The 2,324-nt window shown below is 37.0% G+C and overlaps 1 protein-coding gene across 1 annotated transcript; it reads right to left on the reverse strand.

Moving 5' to 3' along the window:
- Window positions 1-1,031: 1,031 nt before the first annotated feature.
- On the reverse strand, window positions 1,032-2,318 carry LOC130507802 (extensin-2-like; the record flags this gene model as incomplete). Its single annotated transcript, XM_057002449.1, has 1 exon — window positions 1,032-2,318. A coding segment is annotated over one exon (999 nt), but the record flags the coding sequence as incomplete, so codon positions are not given.
- Window positions 2,319-2,324: the final 6 nt, after the last annotated feature.

A 2,324-nucleotide genomic window follows, 5' to 3' on the forward strand; every position in this document is an offset into this window, starting at 1 on the left:
CCCCACCTTGTGCAGACTCTTACCTAGTTAACCCTTTAATATCCACATATTGAATAGAATCAATAAAACGTGAATTAACTTTATAGAGTGTATATTCAATCCAGAATTTAAAAGTTTAAATTGATTTATTTTCAGTGACTTTTTAAATGATTTTAGTTGAATTTGAAAATTTTCTGTGATTTTAGTTAATTATACAATTTCAAAATCTTGTAAGACACCACAATTATCACTTTTTAACTGAAAACTACATTAAAACACTGTAATATCAATAGACACTAATTCACAATTTAAAATATTTCACTAACATTAGATTTACATAATTTATCAAATAAAAACTTATAATAATTGTTTTTTTTTTGAAAATATGTGAATAACAACATAATGTCATTTTAATAATAATAACTTGAAAGTGCTGATTGATTTGAAACAATTAATTAAGTACATCTCCTACATATAGTCTGAAACAAATAGGTCTCATCAGCCTTTTGATAATTATGAAGTGGAACTCAAGGTACCTGTTTGGTTTTGCACATTATACCATGTTTCTTTCCAAAGCTCTGAAAAGTTCACTATGTAGATAAAGAACACTCACAGCTTGTCAGCATCCTTAGCACAAAAGGGACCTTGATGGTTCTTCTTTCCTTCCCATTTATCTGCTTCTTAATAATGTAGTGTATATAAATACATCCGTCATTGTCTAATTACTGTATATATGGAGTCAACAACCTCTTACCACAAGCTTACGTTTCCCATTTACATTTGTCATTATTGTATCTCAAAACATAATGGTGGATCATTTAAAGATCCACCGTATCTCTGCATTCACAACTTCGGGAGCTTGAAGCCAAGAAGCAATGTATTGTTAGTTTTCTGGCGCTAGGCTTTGTCGCATAATCATAATCATGTTTCCGAACAAGACTACAATAGATTTTAAACAATCTTTGCAATTTAGGTATGCAATTGCAAATTTTCAATTTAGGTATGTAGACTACAACAAATTTCAAACAATTTTTTCAATTTAGGTATGTAGATAAAAAAAATCATGTTACGAAAATTACATAGTTGTTTAAAAATACCATGTCAAGAATAAGCAATACATAACCGCAGTTTGCAAAGGACTGCAAATAGACCACACACAATCTTTGCAGAAATTTAATATGAGAAAACACACAAAACCATATGAAGGACTTGTATCCAAATTATTAAGACATTCCCAAGAAAATCGAAATTGATTGCATACATGTTATAACAAGAAAGGAAATGAAATATAAAATCAAATAACATTCAGTTGCTCATTTAAAGGTCACATTTACTGGTTTTCAGTAATATGTAGCCGGTGGTGGTGGAGATTTGTATTCAACTTTTGGAGAAGGAGAATAATAAGGTGGTGGTGGAGAATTGTAAACATATGGAGGTGGAGGAGACTTGTAGTCTACTTTAGGGGATGGAGAATAGTAAGGTGGTGGGGGTGGAGAGTTGTAGACATATGGTGGTGGAGGAGATTTGTAGTAAACCTTAGGGGAAGGTGAGTAGTATGGTGGTGGTGGAGAGTTGTAGACATATGGTGGTGGAGGAGACTTGTAATACACTTCAGGGGAAGGTGAGTAGTATGGTGGTGGTGGAGAGCTGTAAACATATGGAGGTGGAGGAGATTTGTAGTCTACTTTAGGGGATGGAGAGTAGTATGGTGGTGGAGGTGGAGAGTTGTAGACATATGGTGGTGGAGGAGACTTGTAATACACCTTAGGGGAAGGTGAGTAGTATGGTGGTGGTGGAGAGTTGTAGACATATGGTGGTGGAGGAGACTTGTAGTACACCTTAGGGGAAGGTGAGTAGTATGGTGGTGGTGGAGAGTTGTAGACATATGGTGGTGGAGGAGACTTGTATATTACTTTTGGTGAAGGAGCATAACATGGAGGAGGTGGTGGGCAGACACATACATGCGGGTGTGGTGGAGATTTGTAAAGAACTTTAGGGGATGGTGAATAGTATGGTGGCGGTGGAGAACTGTAAACATACGGTGGGGGAGGATACTTGTAGTGTACCTTAGGTGAAGGTGAATAATATGGTGGTGGTGGTGAGCTGTAAACATATGGTGGAGGGGGAGACTTGTATACAACCTTAGGAGATGGGGAATAGTATGGTGGTGGTGGCGAGCTGTAGACATATGGTGGAGGAGGAGACTTGTAGTAAACTTTAGGGGAAGGTGAGTAGTATGGTGGGGGTGGAGAGTTGTACACATATGGTGGTGGAGGAGACTTGTAGTACACCTTAGGGGAAGGTGAGTAGTATGGTGGTGGTGGAGAGCTGTAAACATATGGAGG

This window comes from Raphanus sativus, unplaced genomic scaffold (genome assembly GCF_000801105.2).
Source record: "Raphanus sativus cultivar WK10039 unplaced genomic scaffold, ASM80110v3 Scaffold5914, whole genome shotgun sequence".
NCBI classification, from domain to species: Eukaryota; Viridiplantae; Streptophyta; class Magnoliopsida; order Brassicales; family Brassicaceae; genus Raphanus; species Raphanus sativus.